The sequence below is a fragment of the Apostichopus japonicus genome, chromosome 8 (genome assembly GCF_037975245.1).
Source record: "Apostichopus japonicus isolate 1M-3 chromosome 8, ASM3797524v1, whole genome shotgun sequence".
In the NCBI taxonomy this organism is placed as follows: domain Eukaryota; kingdom Metazoa; phylum Echinodermata; class Holothuroidea; order Aspidochirotida; family Stichopodidae; genus Apostichopus; species Apostichopus japonicus.
The window spans coordinates 10,761,111-10,782,606 of NC_092568.1; the positions used below are offsets into that span (position 1 = coordinate 10,761,111).

Consider the following 21,496-nt stretch of genomic DNA (forward strand, 5'->3'; position numbering starts at 1 on the left):
AACTGTACATGCCTCAGAGTCAGTTTCTGCCTAACACGAATGTGCTTGCCCACTGTATTTTACATGCCCGAGGATCTGTCCGATATAAACCTAGTATCAATCTAAAGCGTGGCCGTATGGAAAGCCGTTTTAGCATTTAAAAAGGAATTTCAGATATCTCGAAATAATTTCAGATATCTCCAATTAAATTACAGATATCTCCAATTTATTTCAGATATCTACAAATAATTGCAGATATCTTAAAATCAATTTCAGATATCTCGAAACACCAGTGAATTTCAGATATCTGAAATTCAATTCGAGATATCTCGAATTCTATCTCGAATTCAATTACAGATATCTCGAATTCAATTTCAGATATCTGAATTAGAATTTCAGATATCTCGAATTAGAATTTCAGATATCTTGAATTCAATTTCAGATATCTCGAATTCAATTTCAGATATCTGAAATAAAATTTCAGATATCTCGAATTCAATTTCGGATATCTCGAATTCAATTTCACATATCTCGAATTCAATTTCAGATATCTGAATTAGAATTTTAGATATCTCGAAATCTATTTTAGATATCTCGAATTCAATTTCAGATATCTGAAATAAAATTTCAGATATCTCGAATTAAATTTATCATAGGCTATCTCGAATTTAATTTTAGATATCTGAAAAAAGAATTTTAGATATCTAAAATAAGAAACAATTTAAGATATCTGAAATTCCCGATTAAATGTTAAATGGCTTTCCATATGGCCGCGGGCGTTCTCTGGGCAATACAGCAAATAGATACGGGAAAATAGCTTTGTGAAAAAAAGGTACACTTAGGCTGTACATACTAGGGTCTTAACAAGACTATAGGGTTGAAGTGGTTAATGTGCTACTTTTCATTATTACTATAGATGAGGGTTATACCCCGGTAGTATAAACTGTTACCTGGAGAAACTCCTATGTTACACAGGGTGTGACTGTTACTATGTTAGAGTTAATTGTTTGCCCCTGTTAGGGTATGTTCGTAGTACAACTAAAGCGACCAGCTTTTAGTTATTAATATATTGTGAGGCGTTCCTAGATTAGTACTGCTATGCTGTCCAGGGATGGACAGTCCATTTGACTATTGGGCATTATGTTATTGCTATGTGAGAAACATAGGCAAGTAATTATATGTTTAAAGATCTGCTTAATTATAGCACACTATTGCTAGGAAAGTTTTGTGATTACGTCATCGACCTGCCACGGTCGTAAAACGACCCCAGGCTCTACAATTAGCCTGCATAGCTTCTTAACACCATTAGGCTCTTTGTTTTAACACTGTGTGGAAAAATGACTGTTAATAATTAATTAATTTAATGTATGCATACTTGTAATCCATATTTAACTTTATGGTAAATTGATAATATTTCTCTGAGGGTTGCCAGGAGATTATATTATGTTTGTACTCATTTCCATATACTTTTAGTTATTACCCTCGTCAAGGTATATAGGCGACTCATTACACAAGTTGAACCTCGCTGCCCTTGATCAACTGCATCTTGTGGCTGCGTTACAAGCACATACCGGCTCAATTAACTATGTGTTACAATATGATGAATGAATTACAGTAATTCATCGAAGTTAAGACGAAGTTAAATTTCGACAAGGATCAATCAGTTGAATTCATTATTATTTCTGTGGAGTACATTCCTTGAAAAGTGAGGGTGCAGAATAGATACTACTATTTTATTTTATATTTTATTACTCATATTTCTCATTTCAAAATGGGTGGTGGTGGGGGGTGGGGTGGAGCTGCCATCTCTGAACCCCATCCCACCCCATCCCACCCCACCATCTGTTCCTACGCCTATGATAGTGATGTGATTTCTTAAGGGGATTTATATGGTCACGTATTTGACTTACTCGAAGTTAAAATCAATTCCCATTTCTTCTTCGAACACTTTTTTCACATCTTTGATTAGTTCCCAGGCGTAACCTTCATATGGTTCATCGTTACGATCTGCGTTATCATATTTGATGTTCTCCTTCCGATATCGGACTTGTTCCCAACCTTTCTGCATGAAAAATGGCGGTTCCTGCAGGGAACGAAAAAAAATTCTCATTTTGAAAATGACCATTTAACGTGTTATATTGTTTTCCCTGTATAAGGACTGTCTATAGTGGGAGGCGGGAAGAGGGTTTAATCTGGGCACGGTGGGAAAGGTCTTGGCGGAGAAAAAGGGGTGTTCGGAAATTTTATTTAAGGGTATTTATTTCATAAATCTTTTATAGAGTTTCAACACAATGGACTTTGTTATAATTACCAAAACAGGAAAAATGATTTTTAATTACTAAAACGGAGCATTTCTAATTTTACACAAAGATAACCCTTTCACGGTTTTTCACCAAGCCGCATGGGAGGGGAAGGGGAGATAGGAGTGGGGATGAGAAGATAGGACAGGATAGAGAGGTGGGTATAGGGGACAGTGAAGTGCCCCTTGTGACCTCCCCCCTCCCACCACTCAGGCTCTACCGTCAATACCGTCTATGGACGTCATATGCATACCCAGGGTCCGGGCTAGTGCTTTTGTCATCATACCGATCACAATGATCATTAAACTTGTTTAACACACAAAGTGAATATGTATTCCATATGCCTTGTTGCCTCCCCCACTAACCCCGCCCACTCCTACCCACCCTCCCCAAACCACTTGGTAAGCACGTCCCCATTAACACTTCCCCACTAACACGTCCCCACTAACACTCATTAACACTTTTGAAGGTAAAATAAGGTATACTATCGTTTACACTTACCGGTACCGCTAAGACTTTGATAACTCTCGCATCTGACTGTCTGAACGGCTGAATGTAAGTACGTTTGCCTGGTTTTCCTGGCCAAGTTTCACCATTAGCTTCTTGCCAACTCTTGATGTCTTGCGTGAAAAATCCAGCCTAAAACAAAATAGCACACACAACTGATATTACTTTACTTTTGTTTTTCATTTTGAACAATTTAAATTTTAAGATTAAACGTCTATAAGGTATACACATAATAAATAGCCTAACATGCAATGTGCAAGAAGACTTTATTGGAAAATCAGCCTAGTTCTTGCATCCCCATCCCTCCGCTGAACACACTAATGAGCAAGGGAAGAGATCAAATCACAACCAAGTATTAACGATAAGGATAAAGCAATAAAATTTAAATTTTGTTATCTATAAGTTTTAACGAATATTTCTAAGATAACATATAAAGGAGAAATTCAAATGCCAGAGATGTCGTTTATTTACGATATATTTATACAACAATTTTATTGAGTAGTCTTTACTATGAGGAAAAATTCTACTAAAGTAGCCGTAAATATATAAAACTTAATATTATTTATACTTTATCAAACTGATGCCGGATAGTAGGAAAAACATGAATTGGAACGATCACGATTTCTGTTTCACTTATCGAAATTTGCAAAGCGAAACCCACGACATCTCAAAATTCAACTTCCAACGTATTCGTTTTACACAGCTGTTGTTATCACCAGTATATGGTAGTATATAATGTAGGGTAATGTAATGTCGGGTATAACGTATAGCAGTATATAAGCTGATATATATATATATATATATATATATCAATATATATATATCAATATATATATCAATATATATATATATATATATGTATATATTACTTATCACATTCAATTGTACATCTTTAAGCTACAGGCTATACTTTATATAGAGTTCATTATATACAGACACATGATTGGACGTGCATTAAGCATTTGAAGATATTTAGGATGCTGTTTATATGAAAACTTACCAAATTTTGAGCAAATTTGTCCTTTCCAGAATAAATGTTAATGGTGTAGTTGACGCGGTCACCTGCATCGTTGAAAGAAACGTCCCCGGATGCACCTCTAAAACTAATCTAAAACGAGAAAAATGTTATCAAAGTTGCGTTACATATAACTGATGTATTCATGAAACCACTGACTTTGAAATTAATGATAAGGTGAAGTTGGGTTTTTGTTTTTCTTCTGATATATCAGGATTGCAGATTAAGAGTAAAACAAATGTAAAATTTTTCTTGCCAGTCTGTGGAATAGTGAGGACAATTATTCGGCTGGCATTTGAGATCCTTTTACGGATATAAGGCAAATTAATCATAACAGTTATCATGTTATGGATTCGGGTAGGGTTACCATATACTTCATTGCTCGACAAATGGGACACTGCGTCCCATGGGGAAGGGGTATACTGGAAGGGGTTGTCCCTCCAACTTCACTTTGTAGAAAAATGTGGATTTTAAAGAGGGCTACAGTACATAACAATATTGGCATATAGAGTTTTATACACTAAATTTTAGTACATTGTAAAATTATTTCCTAAAATTTTCCTTTTTTTACCAGAATTTTCAAATAGGTATTTTTAGATTGAAAGGAAACAATAGAGAAAAGAATCTTTAGGCTACAGTTATTTGTAACGTTCATGCTATATATAAAAATTTGATGATGAATATTATTCATTCTCGGGTTGAGGGATATAATGATGAAATCATGCAATATAAAGTTTATGAAATAGGCACATGCATGACTATATTTTTAAGTATCTGGTATGCCAATTAATTAAGCATCCTGTAATTAAATATTAAGCCCCCGAGAGCCCGATAATCGTCCAATATGCAATGCGCATATGACTTGTATGATGTATGCCGGAACCATGCTTTGTTTCGGTGGCATACAGTCAAACCTCGGTCAACGGATAGATTTTTACAGCTGAATTAAAAGAAAAAAACAGGTCAAAATTTCTTTTTGATATGTAACAGAGGAACATAATCTAAGCATTCTAGTGAAATTTGCATACAATTCCTATGTACCGCTTTAGAGATATTGACATTTCAAGTTATCTGATATTCTACCAAAAGTGAACTTGAAGCAAACAGGTGTGACGTCATAGTTGCACACTGACAAATAATGTTTTGTTTTTCTTTAAAATTTAAGTCTAATTTTACACAAAATTCACCCGAAATGGCGTCAGGGCACTGAAAGCAAACAATTTGATCCACTCCCCGCCCGGGCTCCTTGTTTACTGCTAGGATCAGTTGATCAGTTTTGCTCCAAATATCGAGTTTTAGCAATCAATCCTGTAAAGACTAATGTATGAATGACCCCTGTTAACGTATTATGATAACATATGATTAAATCCGAGGAAACTAATTTATGAGAAAAAAAAAAATCACCCGAGCTTTAGTCCTTCATAAAGGGGGTAGTTCTTTTACAATCTAAAGTCCCACTGTCTTGAATGAAGCAATAATAGCAGCCTAGGGTAAGCCTATTGTTCATCTGATATGTAAAGAATCTCACTTTATCTGATCACTAAGAATACTAACTTAAAAGAGACCAATTGCTTTCTGCTTTCATTTCAACGATTTTTTTGTTTCATTTGATGTCCAAGTAGGATTTAAATAATTTGATGGTTAATTGTAGTCCGATAGCTCAGTGGGTTGAGCAGAGGACTACGAAGTTGGTATCTAGGGTTCGAGTCCTACCAAAGAACGAACGTGAGATAATAATATTTTGACTTTTCCTCTTTTTTCAGTCTCGTCTTTAAGTATTAGTTCTGAAGTTAGTTTTCTAGCTGATGTGTTGGTTAGCGCGACGGTGTAAGCGAAAGACCTTGCACTGCTAACCGAGTAAACCGTGGCTAGGGTTCGAGACAGACTGGAGGATAATTTTTCCGGCTGTAGGTATGGTGCTTTTTGTGGCCTAGGATCCCGTGCCATGTCTCCCTTGTTGTCGTAAACGAACCCGGGAGGATGCGAGGAGGGTCGGTTGGTCAGAGGTCGACCAGAAGCGTTCTAGGTGGCGTGCGTGAATCCTTGCCTTTGGCCAGAGGGCTAGACACTCTCTGCGACCGGCATGTGTGCAGCCCATGTCCACTGAATACGTGGCTCAATGAGTTGTTATTCTCCTATTTTTCTACATACGGAAGCTTTTAAAAGCCATAACAGTATTTCATAAAATATTTAGACAACGTAAAAGAATAGCCCCATCTTTTTTCCACTGTTCCCGTTTTTAAGTACTTATATAATGACGTAATTATGACGCTCAAATCCGGGATCGTTGTCAATAATTACAATGTGTTTTTTATTGATATGAGCTTATTATTATTATGCATAATTCAGCAATCAAACAGTGAAGCATTTATTACCAAACTATACACACCCATGGAAGCAAGATAAAAATGAAGAAGCTTTATTTCGATTTTGCCAAATATTTCAAAATGTGTTTTCTAAGAATATCGCTTCACTAGTCCCCATTTTTTACGTTTGATAAAGTGGGCGGTCGGTCCTTGTTTTTAAACTATATCGATCACAAAATAGCACAACCATGTTTACTTTCCTCAGCTATACTTTGCTAATTAAACTATATTTCTTGTGCTACATGCATAACTCAGAACCAGGCTTTAGTCAAAAGTCGATTGCCGCTCTTGAGACGTCTACAATATTATCAGAGTAGCGGAGGTATATTCGGTTTACACATTGATGCTAAAGAATATTACGGAACTGAGGCGAACCAAAGAATGGATCGAGATGTTATGTGATTGTTTTAGTAACAGCAAACTACAAAACCAGTATATCATATATGGTGTGAAGTTGTGTCAGAACTATAGAAGGGGAGATGTGGAGGATAATCCTTTACCATTGGATCTAAACTACAAAGGAAGTTGGAACAACGAATCCTTGGTTCTATTTTAAGCGTCGAGAATCTCATCGACGACTTTATCGGGCGATGTAGCACGGCACCTATACTATTCTACACGTATTAGGATAGCAATGTAATGGTAATTGACCAAATGGCCACATATAGCATATGATAGTGTTCCATATGTTTTCTTGTTATCTTTTATTATTTCGGTTAGACATTTTTATATATATATATATTTCGTGGTGTTTGACTGAAACATATAAAGTTATTATACCATTTGAAATATTCATGTTTATAGAATCATTTAAATGATCAAATATAGTTTTTTTTTTTACCTGCTTTAGGTAAGGTTCCAGTGTTGATTTCTGACCTTCTCCACAGACTGGGACTGACGTAGGGTAACGCCCTTCTCTCTGTACATGTAGATTCATTGCCATGGCGACCGCAACGAGCGCATCATAGGCCGCCCTCTGCCTGAAGCGCCAGCTCTTGATTGGCGTGGAAATGGAGGTGTAGTACTGCAAGTCGTTAGCAACAATTTTAAACCTTGTTAAGAAAGCCATATTGTGGCGGTATTTCTGCTCCAAGAAACTTTTAGAAATCGGTGGGTTCTGTTTATATGGATGGAAAAAAAACAAGTTGTTAAGTAATTTAAAAAAAATGAGTGGGGGTGGGATGACATGGAAGTTGTAAAACTTTGGAAGGAAACAAGAAAGAAACTTCTTAGCTCTTTTACAAATCTCAAATTTGGGCAGATAAATAATTATCTTGTCGCAAACATGTGTGCGTATGATCATCATGGTATTCACCTCAAATTTGAGCGTACTAATATTATGAAGAAAAAAATATAAATGGCGGGTTTTTAACTGTCCAAATGACTTCAAAGCATTCGCGGGGAGTTAAACTTGTACAATTTATCGTCTAAACTCTAAAGGAAGTAACAATACTTAGGCCAGATTTCGACGAGACCAGTGTTTTACAATACACTGAAATACTGAGGAGCTTGTAAGTCCACGTTAGAGTACCCCCCCCCCCCTTCCCCAATCCCCCTCCGCTCTATAACGAGAATATCTTGATCTATACCCAGAACATCTTGATAAGACAAAATCGTTGTAAAACCATGCAACTGCTATAAATAATAATAATAGCAAAGCGACCAAATAGCTAAACCTTCATGCAATGAGACAATTACTCGACAGGAATTGAATTGTGCAGGCAAGGATAGGAAGTGGCGAAATCAAATCGAGAAATAAAAGATTGTGCATGGTCTACTCAGCCTACAATCACCATTCCTGTTTGTGGTTAAAGGTTAAAGGTTATGGCTCAAGGTTTATGGTTCATGGTTTAAAGTTTCGCCTAATAGCTATTCCTACAGCCTTTACAGAGGACAGATAAACTTAGTTTTGAAGTTTGAGATCCATATAGAATATAAAACAAACAAAAAACATGCATCCCTCCTCCTCTCATGAGATTTGATTGAACCTTTACTCTTTGACGGAGCTGCCATTTTTTTATTAGCTCAGACACCTGCTGCAGTCTAAAGTATGTGATTTGCAAGGCGGCATAACCTATACCGCCATGGGACTATAAGAAGGTGTCTCTACAAGGACATAAAGCTTGGACATATGTACAAATAGTGCAAGACCAGCGGGAATGTTTAATTAAAGCCTTTCTGTATATTGACTTTAAAATTTGTCTTAATATTCATCTTGTGGCAAGGGTGGGGTGGGGTGGGGGAACCCCCTGCCTTAGAACACTTCTCCGGTCACGACTCCCTTCAATAAAGTATACCATAAAGGCCCGGTCACACTACACCGATTTTTCATCGGAATACTATCCGATTTTCCCGGAGGAATCGAAACAGCCAGTTTTTCGTTCGTGTCTTCTAGCCACAGTGATAAAGGACCTGATTTGCTATCTGTTGAGCCATTCCGATGTGGAATAGCCCTTTCCTAACTTTTGTTATTGACTCCGTTTCCTTTTATCGGATAGCTATCCGATTTCTCTTCCGATTTTTATCGTTTTCCGATGTGACGTCACTTCAGAATGTAGTCCGTTCCAGAACCCCTCAGATTTGGAGTAGGTATTCGAATATTCCACTGCATTCATTACATTCACTACCACAAACCTCACTCTTCGGCCTAAATTCGGAAAAATCGGACCGTATTCCGATAATATATCGCTGTAGTGTGACCGGGCCTTTATCCTACCTAAATCAGTTGTCGGGACAGGAAGAGATCTGGAATTTGACCCACTCCCCCCACCCCTCCCACCACCTTTGAAGATCTGTGCATACCACTGCCTTATTGTATTCTACCCCACCGTTAATACAGGATACATAAGGTTGTAAAGTATAGGCAGCTATAACTCAAAATAGAAATCCTTTTTCTTTATCCCACCTTCGATACTCGCATCATGAAATCAATGAAACAAGACCGTCGCTAAACTATGATGGTAATATTAAAGATAATTGTATTAGCCCATAAGAAACTTCCATATAGTCTTGTATACCATCTTTCACTACAATACAAACTTGCTTACAGTGCTGTTTGTGGTACTCGTCACCCTCCCTCTGGAGAATGCACGCAAACAGGGATTACAAATTAAAGGGATATTTCACGCTGCGCATGACATGCAATGTGACACTTATCTTTGGGTGTAACATATTCCACGCTGTTAGTTTTGGGATTGAGAAAACGTACCTGTATGGAGTGAACATGAAGTAAAGTTAATGGAACTATAGGGAGCACTTCCTGCACCCCCTTCCCACCCACATGGGCACGCTTCATCGGAGAACCAAAATTTATGAATTTTTTAATTTTTACATAAATTTAAATATGTGACAAAATTTTAAATTCGTGTTGCCAGGGTAGTGCATTCACCATTTATCGAGAGGGATGTTGATCGCTTTTCGAAAACCGACTTGCAGTAAATAGCTGGGCAACGTGTCGAAATATAACAAAAGCGGCAACTTGCTTTATAATTACAATCTATACACTGTTATTAGCTCGGAGTGCATTACCCAAATACAGAACTTACAGCCATGTAGATTGGAAAGTTGTCGGATATTGAGATATTTCTTTTTTTCGTGGAAAACGACTTTAAAGCACAAAAGCACTGGTCAGAAAGAGAAATTTTATTTCTATGGAAAGTATTCCAAACCCCGGAAGCCACAGTGCTTTCAAACGGTTTTCTAGTAGCTATTTTAACTTAAGCTCAGAAATACATTCTATAGATTCCAATGTCATTGGCATGTACTTCAAATCCCCTGTAGGGGTCCAGGTGTGAATAACCCACCCACCAGACCGACCCCCCCCCCCCGTTCCCCCCAGAAAGTTGAGCAGTTTGTAAGCCTAATATTACCCAAATACATGAAATCTGGGCTTAGGATTATGTTTCAGTTTTGTTTTACCGCAGCCGAATGGGTGGAGGGGGAGGGGCTAGGGTAAAAGCACCTTGATTGGGGCAATACCCCCATGCCCCTCTCCGCCTTGGTTGCTGCCAATGGTTTTGACTTGAATAAACAGACCAGTTTCAGCTAATTTGATATAAGGCTAAGCAATCGACTTCAGCCACCGAAATATCCCTTTAACGAAATCAGCCAGAGGTGATTCAGTATTCACGCAGCATGACAGTTCACATAGGCCTGAATGAATGAGTTGTATACATATATAGACCTCGCAATGTCCATGTAATGTAAATGGTTAAATTAAGAAAATATAAAACATATTTACCAAGTTTCCGAACATCCAATGCCAACCGTTAGAAAGAACTTTTAAATCAAATGCCTGAGAAGAAAAGAGAAACAAATATGTCAAAGATTCGTGAGAAATTGCCTATATCAGAAAATGAAATGAAAAGAACTCTTTCCAAAATAAGTCACATCGTCATTGATAAATTGATATTTTCTTCGATATGTTCATGTCAAATATCAGTTCGGAAATGGCCATCTCACTCTTGGAATTACGTATAATTTATACTCAGGACCCCAAGCACATACTGGAGCACGTATAGGCTCTCCCCTTCCCATGAAGGTTACTGCTCCCACCCCAAATTATACCACCCCATGTGTCCAAAAACCTTCACAGTTACCCGGCACGAATAGTGCGCTACTCCTTAAATAGTTGCCCCCCCACCCTCCCTCACCACCGCCCACCCCTAACTTAGAATTCCTGGCTCACAGGCGTGTCTGTACAATAGATCAGCTGCACGGTTTTTCAACTTTGCTACGGTACTGTGGCTGTTGACTTTCCTTTACAGATGTATGTGGGGATGGGGGTGGGGGGGGGCGGATTGAGGAAACTTTGAAGGATAGTGGGACACGTGACTTTGGTTTGATTTGACAAACCAAAACTCACCTCAAAACCTTCTGGAAAATTGAAGTGCTTAACATTCTGCACTACAAATTGCAGTATTTTTTTCAATATTTCTTAAACCGCATCTTTTTAGTTACCCTTTTGGACTCTTTTTTTTCAAAGGCACTTTTTTTCTGATTTCAAACATGAAAAAAAGGGTTCGTTCATTAACAAATATTGTCGCATCTAAATTTATGAAGTTAGGTACAATTCAGGTTTTTCAGAACATTGAGGGGGGAGGGGGGAGGGGGGCGTGCGCCTACGTCCCGTCTCTCCCAACCCAGGCTTTGTCGCCCTGCTGAGAGCACAGAAGCTGCATTCATGTGCATGTGTGTATGTAAAGTCAGTCACTGATTCGATTACTGTTCTTACGAAATAATTTATAATAACTGTTCATATGTTCCGAATCAATATTTTGTTGTTATTGATTTGATTTTCTATTGACTTGAAAAAGTGTAAGATGAACTGTGGGAACAGATGTCTTACCGTGTTGACCAAACCAGCCAATTGTTCTTCGTTCGTAAAGAATACTAATATGTTTTTGATCGACCTCTTCTTTAGCATTTCTGCTTGTTCCTCAAATTCTTCTTCGTCAAATTCCAACCCTTGTATTGTCCAACCTTTAGTGACCGCTTTCGCTGACAGGCTTTCCAACATGGCGAAACCTGTCAAAATATATGCATTGCAAGGTGCATCATTTGGGGGTTTATTCATAAAAAAATAATATAGGAGAATAAAGGGATATATATTTTTTCTATATAACAACCTTTGACAGAACGGTAAAGTTATGGAATTTCAATTTTTTTTTTCTTGACATTTTATTGCTAATTATATATGCAACGAGGCAAATCATGTCTACATATTGACTATGGTCTCCCGATAACATTACAATCAGTATATATTTTGTTATTTCCAATCTCTTTATATCTATAACTAATTTGATTTCAAAATTCATATTTTTTTCTTAAAAATAAATGATACGATTTTCTCCAAATTGATCAAACTATCTGTAACTGGTTTTCATATTATATTTTAAAATCTCTTTTATGCATGACAGGTCGTCCGTTATTGGTATGTCAGACTTTTTCACACCAAATTTTTTAATTACCCCCCCCCCCCCCCTTAAAAAAGAGAATATGACCTATAATTACGACCTAATTACCGATATCTCCTTCGTAAATTAAAATGAAGGTGCTCCATTTAAAGTTGCTGATGACGTCAGTGATCATTTCCTCCAGGTCGTCCAAGTTTGGTCTCATTTTGAAGGCCCCCGAGCCATCAGCGTGGTCCAGTGCGATGACGGGGCTGTAAGCTTCTCCAAGAACGGCCCCAGCGTCAGCGCAATTGTCACAAAAGTCATTGGGAAGAATCACGGCTGCTGCCTCCGTGCTTCGTATATTGTTGCAAACTATATAGGAAAGAATGAGAAGAGAAAGGGAGTCAAAATCTTTCTTAATTGATTAGCTTGGACATCGAACCTGATACTGGAAGATATCAGCTATTGTAATGTGTTCTGTGTTCTTTTCTTTTCCATTTGTTTAATTTGTGTTTCAATATTTGTGGTATACTTTTTAAAGGCAATGAAGACTCGCCCCAAACCGCGTGCGGCCATCTGAAAAAAAGTTAACTTTCCGTCGCTACAAAATGCAGACAGTACAGTAATGAAACGTGATACCTTGTTATCTTTAGCTGGACCTGAGAGGTCCATCGCTGTATTGTTTGTATACTGTGCTGTGGGTATTGACCGCAGGTGTATGTGCTGACCGTACACTAGTGTCTAATTACCGACGGTAGCAAGCTGTGTATGTTTTTTTTCTGGGATCGATGGTGGTGTCTAACACTTCTGTTACACCTCATTCGAAACTAGGTCAGATTACCGTCATTAGACGTTTCCTATTGCGCGAGTCTTCACACCCTTTAAACGTTGTCGAAACAATGCTGGAAAAAATACGTGACATTACCAATACTATAACATCAATATCATGGAGGATTTTATGTTATCCGTTGACCATACAAAAAATTATGACAAGTAAAAGCAGGTTAAAATGAGAAATGTCTTTTTTATAGTAGCATTATGACATCATAAATTGCAAAAAAATATTTGAATCTTTGATGGATATAAGTTAAAAGAAAAAAATAAATAATGGTTGAACTTTTGTTTTTCTCCTGTAAGAAATATGGCTTAAGGATTATCTCGGAATCATGCCGGGGTAGGGTTTTTTTACTTTTTACCCAGGAGACCCTGTTTCGATAAGGTGTAAAACTGAAGGTTCTCTTCTAATACTAAAGTTGACCTCCAATATCGCCATCTGCAGAATTCATCTGGTCATGGTATATTTTTGTTTGGCTCGATTTATTGACTTGTTGCTATATGCACGGTAGGTATCGAAGAAAAATCCACAGTGTGGATATTTGACAAATTCATACAATAGTTTAACCTCTGAAGTCCTAAGTTAGATGAGCAAAGTGAAGGAGTAAAATCAAAACAACCATGAAGTCAGTGGACCATTAAATCGAGTTATGAAATCAAAAGGGGTGTTAGGATTTCTGATTGCCACTTAATCCAATCTTGGCTTGACTCCCATCCCAATGCACACACATGTATACGGACGCCGTTGTGGGTACGGATGTATATATGCGATTAAAAAAAAAGTGGCGTGCATGAAAAGGAAGTAACTAAAATGATATATCCCCCACCCCCTCCCCTTGCGAAGATGAAAATGAAACTCACCCTGATAAACGACTTTTGAAAGGGTTTGCTCTTCAAATTCTCGGTCTTCTAGAAGTCTTTGGTGTATGACGCCGACCTGGTCACCAGCTCTTATTATTGGTTGAATAGCTCTGTTATCATTTATATATGTTTCAGCATCAGCCAATATCTGCTTGTAGAGGTCGTCTTTTTCGGTGTTCTTGCCATAAAGAGATACTGCATTAAAAATAAAGGAGACTATTATCAGAAGAGACCTTTTTATTTAAATTTTAAAATGGCAGTTATTACTCCAAAATATGTTAACATACTTATTAAGTGCACTTACCCCTTATCATGCCTGCTTCCCTTCCCTTCCCTTCCCTTCCCTTCCCTTCCCTTCCCTTCCCTTCCCTTCCCTTCCCTTCCCTTCCCTTCCCTTCCCTTCCCTTCCCTTCCCTTCCCTTCCCTTCCCTTCCCTTCCCTTCCCTTCCCTTCCCTTCCCTTCCCTTCCCTTCCCTTCCCTTCCCTTCCCTTCCCTTCCCTTCCCTTCCCTTCCCTTCCCTTCCCTTCCCTTCCCTTCCCTTCCCTTCCCTTCCCTTCCCTTCCCTTCCCTTCCCTTCCCTTCCCTTCCCTTCCCTTCCCTTCCCTTCCCTTCCCTTCCCTTCCCTTCCCTTCCCTTCCCTTCCCTTCCCTTCCCTTCCCTTCCCTTCCCTTCCCTTCCCTTCCCTTCCCTTCCCTTCCCTTCCCTTCCCTTCCCTTCCCTTCCCTTCCCTTCCCTTCCCTTCCCTTCCCTTCCCTTCCCTTCCCTTCCCTTCCCTTCCCTTCCCTTCCCTTCCCTTCCCTTCCCTTCCCTTCCCTTCCCTTCCCTTCCCTTCCCTTCCCTTCCCTTCCCTTCCCTTCCCTTCCCTTCCCTTCCCTTCCCTTCCCTTCCCTTCCCTTCCCTTCCCTTCCCTTCCCTTCCCTTCCCTTCCCTTCCCTTCCCTTCCCTTCCCTTCCCTTCCCTTAGTAATTCCCCACAGTAACGCTGAACAGGAAAGGCTATTCAGTGTAGTTCGCAAGAACAAGACAGACAGTCGGTCAAGTCTCAAGCTTGACGGGACTCTATCTAGCATACTAGCCATGAAGTCACAGTACCCAGAGTCCACTGTTCCCTGTTTCAAATGGAAGCCTACTAAAGAAACCCAGTAGAAAGCGAAGCGAGCTGCTGTAAACTACAACAAGAAACACTGATTGGATGATTCTCTCACTGTGTTGCATAAGTAGGCTATACTTATTTAGGAGTATTTATATCATTTCAGTTGAAAATGACCAACCTTCCTATTTTCCACCTGTTCTCCCTATTTTTTGGCCCTGAAAAATGTTATTCTCCCTATTTTGGGCTCAAACAGGTTGACAGGTCTGCAATTTAGCCACTTAGTATCTGTTTGTTCGTCGAAGGAATTATGTAAATATGATATACAAAAGAAGATCACTAAGCAAGGTCAAAACAGCTTATTTGTTTTTGTAAGGTAAAATATACTTTGCAGAATGATTGAAAAGTCTATTTGCTTGTTACTCATACCATTGTAGTCGTATTGTTTATACAAGTATTCATGCGTACATATGAACTACTAGGCAAGCCAGCTACGTCGACTTTGTAAACATGAAACATACGATTCTCTTTGTGCACTATATTTAGTGTCATAACGAAAGGCGTAGGAGGGTATGACTGATTGGAGGGGTACACTGTTATTAGATGAGGTACAAGGGTTCGCCGGGGGGGGGGGGAAGAACCATGTTGGGTGGGGGGTCAAAGGACGAAGTCCCGGAAGCCTTCTATATTATTACAGATATGTTCGATTTCCTTCTTCTTCTTCTTCTTCTTCTTATTTTCTAGGACTAAATTTATTGGGTATTAAATGACCCCCCCCCCCTTACCTGGTACTTGAACGCTCTCAGTATATATATATATATATACATATATATATATATATATATATATATATATATATATATATATATATATAAACAGTTTACTATGAGTATTCAATGCATGCATTCGGTGCCAGATCTTCGGGGGGAAACTGAGGTAAGTTTACGGGCCAAAGGTCAAGGGGCCTCCGTGAAACCTTCCACGTGAGGTTTATTCCGGCTTTCTATGTTCTGGTTGTGCTTTCAGAACTTAATATTAACGGGAGCACGTATATGATGCATTATGGGCACATGGCGGTTCTCATTTGGTAATAATTCCATGCACATTTTAATACTGCAGTAATATCTACTGGGCATTGCCCCTGTCACTGGACGACCAACCATACACTCCCTAAGGCTCTAGTGTTCAAACATTTTTACCCTGATTTGGGGGCCAATTGCGATATTTTTCTCTTCTGGATTATAGCATTCTGATCATATATGTATTTGTGCACAAAATGTAAACACCATCGGTTGTCTCAGTCTATGCTGAAAGTTAGCGAAAAGATAAAGAGCAAACTTTCAACACATCATCGATGCCCGTCATCATTTGCTCAACCGAGAGATAATCTACAATGGAGATGTTTTTTTTTGAAATCTTCTAGTTTTACTATGTATAACAATAATAAAAATATATAAAAAAATTATTATAAAAAGCAAAAGTTACGATGTATATTAACATTTAGAGAATATGAAAAAAAAAGACAATGCAGGTACAGGTACATGGGTACAGGTGCAGGTACAGGTACAGGTGCAGGTACAGGGGTATACAATATACAAGATCTTATTTGTAATATTTAATTTATAACCACCCCCCCGCCCGACCCTTTTTCCACTCCCCCTTTCAAAATCCAACTGGTCTACTACTTTATTTTCATGTCTAGACATTAGAATCACATCTTTAGTTGGGCTTTCCATTTGGTACTTTGAGTTCAAAGACGGTCAAGCGTGACTTATAAAACCGTGAAAATCGACACCAGGGTTGATTTTTGGCACCATTTTTTCTGTGAATTTTGTGCAAACGATCATCTTGCCTCAGATATTATGTCATCCAAGCTCGTACACCTTCTGCAAGATTTTTGTTTTTTGAAAACTATGTAACGGCTTGGTACCACGGTGACGGTGACGTTATTCTTAAAAGAGACCGACTCTTCGTGTTTCTTTGATATTGTATATAGTATTTTTTTATGCCTTTGTTCTATTGTCTAGTTTTCCATTGTCAATTCTCTTTTTGAAGTCGCTTTAAATTAAGGTACCGTACGATCGTAAAGAAAAAGATGAAAGAAAATTAATCGAAACAGCTGATGAACAATTCAAATAAAGCAGTTCCCCCCATTCCCCCCTTCTCGGTTAAGGTCAATGAGCATATTGAATTGATGGTATAGTGCCGTAGGCTGATTACCATACTAACCCATTATCCCGTGGATTTCATTGGAATTTGTGGTATAATGGGGTGGCATTGAATCATACAATATGTCTAGCCTCGTAATATGCAGCAATCGTCCATATTTGTCTCCCGTCTTGTTTTCGTGCAAACGTTTTGGTCATATAAACTAGCTAATGGAGTTCTGTTTACTGAAATATATAGTTATATATATATATATATATAGTTATATATATATATATATATATATATATATATGTTAATGCAATGGAGGTAAACGACAAAGGCAAATGAATATATATAAATGAAAATCGTAATGAGTTGGAATATATTTATATATATATATATATATATATATATATATATACAGTAGTGTATATAGTGTAAATCCGCGCACAACGTACCGGTAGTAAAGCATGTAGGCCTATAGTGAATTGAGAAAAGTACTAGTACTGTATCTACATGATTAGTAACTATATTTTCTGTCATCGTCGAAATAAATCCATGTTGTCACCACAAAAGTTAAGGCATCAATATATGGATAAGATAAGCTGGTGGAATGAGGAATCGCTATATACGCAGTCTAGTATATAGCTACTCTACGCGTGTCATGGTGCATTATATTACCATTATGGAATTTATATTCTCTAGACGCTAACCAACCAAACGTATATATATATTTACATATAAAAATAAATAAATAAATATATATATATATATATATATATATATATATATTATATTTTATGTTTTAGGCCTGTATATCCCAGTTTATATAGGCCCTATTCTTATAGATGAATCGGCTTGTGTGAGTTTATACAACTCTTGGTGACAGCTCAAAATAAAGTAAAAAAGGAAACGTACAAACAATACACATTTTGTTTTAACTTCGACGTGTTCGCAATGCGAATATAGACGTACACGATATGATGTACCGTAACTGAAAACATATGTCGCCATCGATGTTAGAGACATGGAAACAAACGACAAAAAAAAAATGATGATATATGCTTGAAAAGTATGGATTTGAAAACCCGAGATTGTTCCCGATGACACATTCTTTGACGACATGACCTTTTGAAAAAAAAACATCGAAATAGCTGGATGCACTCTACTCATTAATTGGTCGCATTAATATGTGACCTATTTACAGTCTATGAATTTATGTCGGGTATTGTCTGCACGGATTCTTAGAGAGGGTCTCGTAGTATCCCATGTGTCCAACAAGCCTACAGTCATGTATATATATATATATATATATATATATATATATAGATATATTCAATATATATATATATATACATATATATATATATATACATATATATATATATATATATTCATTTTTGTTTATAATATAATTCCAATCCTTATTCTCTTTTCAAAATCATGATGATAATAAACAATAATCTGTGCTTTGTATACTTTCGATAAAATTTGGAACCATGTCGAATCTAACATTAAAGACTGCAGTGAAAAGTATAGCAAGACGGTTCGCTCTTTCCCCCCCCCCCCTTTTCTTTCTTGTCATTATGCAATTAATGACGTCACATTTGATAGCGCCGAAGTTCGTCGTACTTATATATACGAAATGTAACAACTTCAAGTATAGCAATATCTCAAAGAATGGCATTTGTAAGAGTTACACCCACTTTTTTCTTTCTTCTTCATTTCGTTCATCCTTTCATCGGTCAAACCTTGTTTTTATTCCATTGAACTGTTCTGTAACCTTTCCCCGCTGATATGTAATGTAAGACTTAAACTTGCAAGCCTTCCCACTGTGCCTTTAGTGAAACTATATCTCAATAACCTTAATATCTTGTTTTTGTTTCCATAACTCAACTGCACGGGTGTTTTTTTTTTATTGTATTGTCTTTCCGGTAATTTGATGGAGTGGGTGTGGGGGGGGGGGTGAGGGTTGTGAGATGCTACATTACAATTTTTAAATAGTTTAGAACATATTACCAGGAACTCGCGATGAAGTATTCGCGATGAAATGAAGTACTCTAGTCCCAGTGGAAGGACCAACAAATTTAAATGATAAATAGGCTATGTGTGTTTGGGAGGGGGAGGGAGAGGCAGGTAGGGGAGGGAGGGGAAAGGGGAGGGGAAGATTTATAGTTCGGGTGATGAATGGTATACAGTATTTTATAATAAACCCATCAGTTTCATGAACCTTTGAAACGGTGAGAAAATGCTCTTCTGTACAGTTAGAAAATATTTAAAAATAGCCTATTTATGTGTATATCACTCGTCTGCCTCCGTGATGGGGCGCGGGGGTGGGGGGTGGGGGTGGGGATTGAAAAAGAAGATGGATGGAGTGTGTTGAACACGTATATGTGCCTCAACTTCATGTCGGAAACGGAGCTGTCACACAGTCTGGGATAAGGAAAAGCAAGAGATATGTCGCTGTAAAGTGTAGTATATGCGTATTCAAGGGTATAAGCTAACGTGTCAGTATAGGCTCACCAAATACGATAACTCCACTGCGAACCCTTGGTTAGTTGGAGTATACGCAAAACAACAAAATCACGTTAAAACTCCCAGGCAAAAATGAACCTTCTGTGCATTTATGTACCACAAAGTCCATTCTTCAGCCAGACGGCACTATTGTATCGACTTTTTGCCCTGTAATTCTGCAACAAAGGGGCACCTTCTGAATAACATTAATTTATCAACAAAAGAAACATTCCGTAAAACACAAAAGGGCCCTTTTTTTCATTACAAAAATTTAAGAAAAATTTTACATTTTCTAGTCTATAAAGGAATTAAGGCAATCATCATTTATGAATAGGGCCGCCTATATGTATGGTTGAGTCAAAATTATCACGCGATAATATTAACATAAAAAAATTGTCAGTTGTTATTTGTTTGATTAATGCTTACGACTTTTTTTGGACAATTAAGCTTTAGTTCATGTCGATTTTTTGTATCGAGTAATCAGATCCAACATCGCCCATTTGAGGGTTTGATCACCCACTTAAAGGTTTGACAATACCTTACCTTACTTTATATTTTGCCAGTTGTGCTATTGTTAATATTGTCTGCATATATTAATGCTTCTTATTGCATTATGTTAAACAAGGCCACTGATACGAGAGGAGGGGGTGAGAATGTGGTGGCACAACGCCCCAGGGAGTACTAATCCGGCACTGCAAAAGGGATAAAACCGCCCAGGGTGTATTAATGGGGACTAAGAGAAACCCTGGGAAACTCTCATTGTTAACACTCGGTCACCTTTTCTAAGGAGCTGAAGGAATGTTTATTGATTCTTTGGAAATTTGAAGTGCTCAACATGTCTATATACACACCTGTCAACTATATCTTTAATAGTTCGAAATGCTCATTTACAATTGACTAAATACCTACGCGTAATTATGGGTTTTTTTTCTCTCGAATTCTTAGAAACAAGAAAACGACTCCTTAGGCACAAGAAAAGACAAAATACACGTACCAACACCAACAACAACAAACGTGAATGTCTTAAATGATTACACGATTGTCATTTGAGTCGTCGCAGTCGTCCGATTATCTGACACGATCATCTGTGGGGGGAGGCGTTTCAGCGATCCCAGGGCTACACCTCCTTGTTCTTTTTTGTTAAATATTGCATACGTCCCTGATTTGTTATGTTATCGCATTACTCTATCATGATGTTAAATTTCATTTATTAGAAGTGAAGCGACTGCCCGATCGGAAAGAACTTCTTTTTTTACCATTAATTTATGGGGGAGCTATTCATTACAACTATATCTGCAGGTTTACACCATACCACAATTAGAATAATACACATATAATTAATATTAATATGTGTGAGTAATACTCGAAAATATGAGGAGTTCTTTTAATTAAAACTAGTCCTATTATGGCGTCACTAATGCGCATGTCAAGTACCTCAGTGTCTGATTCACTGGAGTGTAACCCTGGCATCGATTTATGAAGTAACTTTATTTATTAAAGCAAGGCTTAATTAAGGAACGTGCATTCTTTGCATTTTTTAACTAATGAAAGTTTTCAAAAGAACTTAATTTCCACGTGAGTAACCATAGGGTTGATTAACATATGCCTACTACAAATTGGTTAAAATGGCGTTCGATAGGAACTAGAGGCTTTTCTTTCATAAATGAAGAAGATAAATTGCATGGTAATCCTACGTGCATCAAGGTCAAAAGGGCTTCCGCGAACACTTCCAAGCATGACGTATATATCTACTTCATTTCAGGTTGATTCTATACCAAAAATTAACAAAGGGCGAGGGAGGGGTGGGTAGGTGACGTTTAAGAGGGTGAGTCATAGCGATTAAGGTTGTTAATCCTGCACTGGATATGGCCTTTTAGTCAGCATCATGAACATACCCTCCTAATTATTTTCGGAACAATACGGAGAGGTATATTAGTCAATCCCGCGGTGCCTAGTGGCGTAAATTGCTGCAAGGAGGGTAAAAT

General features: G+C 37.8%; 1 protein-coding gene across 1 annotated transcript in view; it reads right to left on the bottom strand.

Moving 5' to 3' along the window:
• Nucleotides 1-21,496, bottom strand: part of LOC139971044 (glutamate receptor 1-like) — a 30,815-nt gene that overhangs the window by 5,402 nt on the left and 3,917 nt on the right. The window contains exons 2-9 of the mRNA XM_071977201.1: nt 13,760-13,954; nt 12,191-12,436; nt 11,515-11,693; nt 10,408-10,461; nt 7,009-7,284; nt 3,787-3,894; nt 2,781-2,918; nt 1,890-2,062 (exon numbers count right to left, since the gene is read on the bottom strand). Coding sequence (XP_071833302.1) covers nt 1,890-2,062; nt 2,781-2,918; nt 3,787-3,894; nt 7,009-7,284; nt 10,408-10,461; nt 11,515-11,693; nt 12,191-12,436; nt 13,760-13,954 — 1,369 coding nt within the window. The remainder of the gene's footprint in view (nt 1-1,889; nt 2,063-2,780; nt 2,919-3,786; nt 3,895-7,008; nt 7,285-10,407; nt 10,462-11,514; nt 11,694-12,190; nt 12,437-13,759; nt 13,955-21,496) is intronic.